Consider the following 1351-nt stretch of genomic DNA (forward strand, 5'->3'; position numbering starts at 1 on the left):
TTTTTAAATTGAGATACGTTATTCATATTATCATAAACAATATAATTGACCCATTCACTGAGATTTTTGCCTTTCAAATGCATTCACATAACTAAATTGTAGTTTTTTTCTGACTGAAATATATAGTTATAATCCAGAATACTGATAATAGCAAAGCTACGAACCAACTAATGAAGAAAAAAGCCAAATGTTCACAGCTGTGCTGAATGCTATTTGCTAAAGAGCTTGGAATTTATCTTACTAGTAATAAGCATCCAACTGAAATATTTTAAACAGAAGTGTACAGATCTGTACTGTGTTTTATAAAGCAAGGCTGATGGTAGCATGAAGAAATAGCCAGATAAAAGCCAGCCAGAAAACTGCTGAAAAATAAACAAATGAGAATCATACATGAGAGCAACATGAATGAAAAGAAATAGGCAGTTTTAAGAGATAGAAAGAAAGTAGAATAGGCAGGTTTTCCTTCCCTATCCTTCTTGGATGCTGATAAAAGCCAGAAACAATTTCTGGTTGATTCTTACTTCCTAGCTAGAGTGATGTAGTTGTTGGGAGTGTATTTCTCTCAGACTGGGTGAGATGAATGAAGGGTTGTGGAGAGATATCAAAGAAATGTCAACCTTGTGAATAGAATGATGAATTTACCTTGAGATTACTTGAGTTTGGGGCCACTGAGGACATCCAAGTAGAAATGTCCAATAATCATAATGATATTTCCTCCACCTTTTACATTTTCTATCATGTCTTCCTATAATTAGGATTCCTGAGAGAAAGACTGGGGACATTAGAGTTGGATCAACTATGCCCAGTATAACTTTCCATGATGAAAATGTTCAATATTTTCACTGTCCTATAAAGTAGCCCTTAGACACGTTGGCTATTGAGCAGTTAGAATATAAAGGGTGCTACTGAAGAAGGAACTGAAATTTTAATTTTATTTAATTTTGGTTAATTTAAGTGTAAGCTTAAAGAACAACATGACTAGTCGCTACCATATTACACAGTGCAATTCTAGAGAAATTCATTTAAATTAATTTTACTCTGCTCAGTATTTGAAGGGATACTGTCAATTCAGCTTGGAAACATTAAAAAAGCACAAATTTAGAAACAATCAGTGAATTAATTGATGGGTTTCTGTTTCCGCAAGATGTGAACTGGTCATCAGAGGGTAAAGATCCAACTTGCTTACTCAATTCTCTATTCCCTGTTCATACTGCTTATATTTTGTGTGCGGCCACTATGGAAGACAGTGATGATGAAGTGACTAATTGGTGCCTTTTCATTCCAGCCAATGTTTGTGGACGTGAAGATGACTTCAGTAACTGCAAAGAGCTGAAGGCCTCGTATGGCTGTG

The 1351-nt window shown here is 35.0% G+C and overlaps 1 protein-coding gene across 1 annotated transcript in view; it reads left to right on the forward strand.

Annotated features, from left to right (window-relative positions):
• The window catches only part of LOC100966105 (cysteine-rich secretory protein 3-like), a 30482-nt gene that overhangs the window by 18433 nt on the left and 10698 nt on the right, over positions 1-1351 (forward strand). Inside the window, exon 8 of the mRNA XM_012813502.2 lies at positions 1286-1348. Coding sequence (XP_012668956.1) covers positions 1286-1348 — 63 coding nt within the window. The remainder of the gene's footprint in view (positions 1-1285; positions 1349-1351) is intronic.

Source organism: Otolemur garnettii, unplaced genomic scaffold, assembly GCF_000181295.1.
Source record: "Otolemur garnettii isolate 467f Iridium unplaced genomic scaffold, OtoGar3 scaffold00269, whole genome shotgun sequence".
Taxonomy (NCBI): domain Eukaryota; kingdom Metazoa; phylum Chordata; class Mammalia; order Primates; family Galagidae; genus Otolemur; species Otolemur garnettii.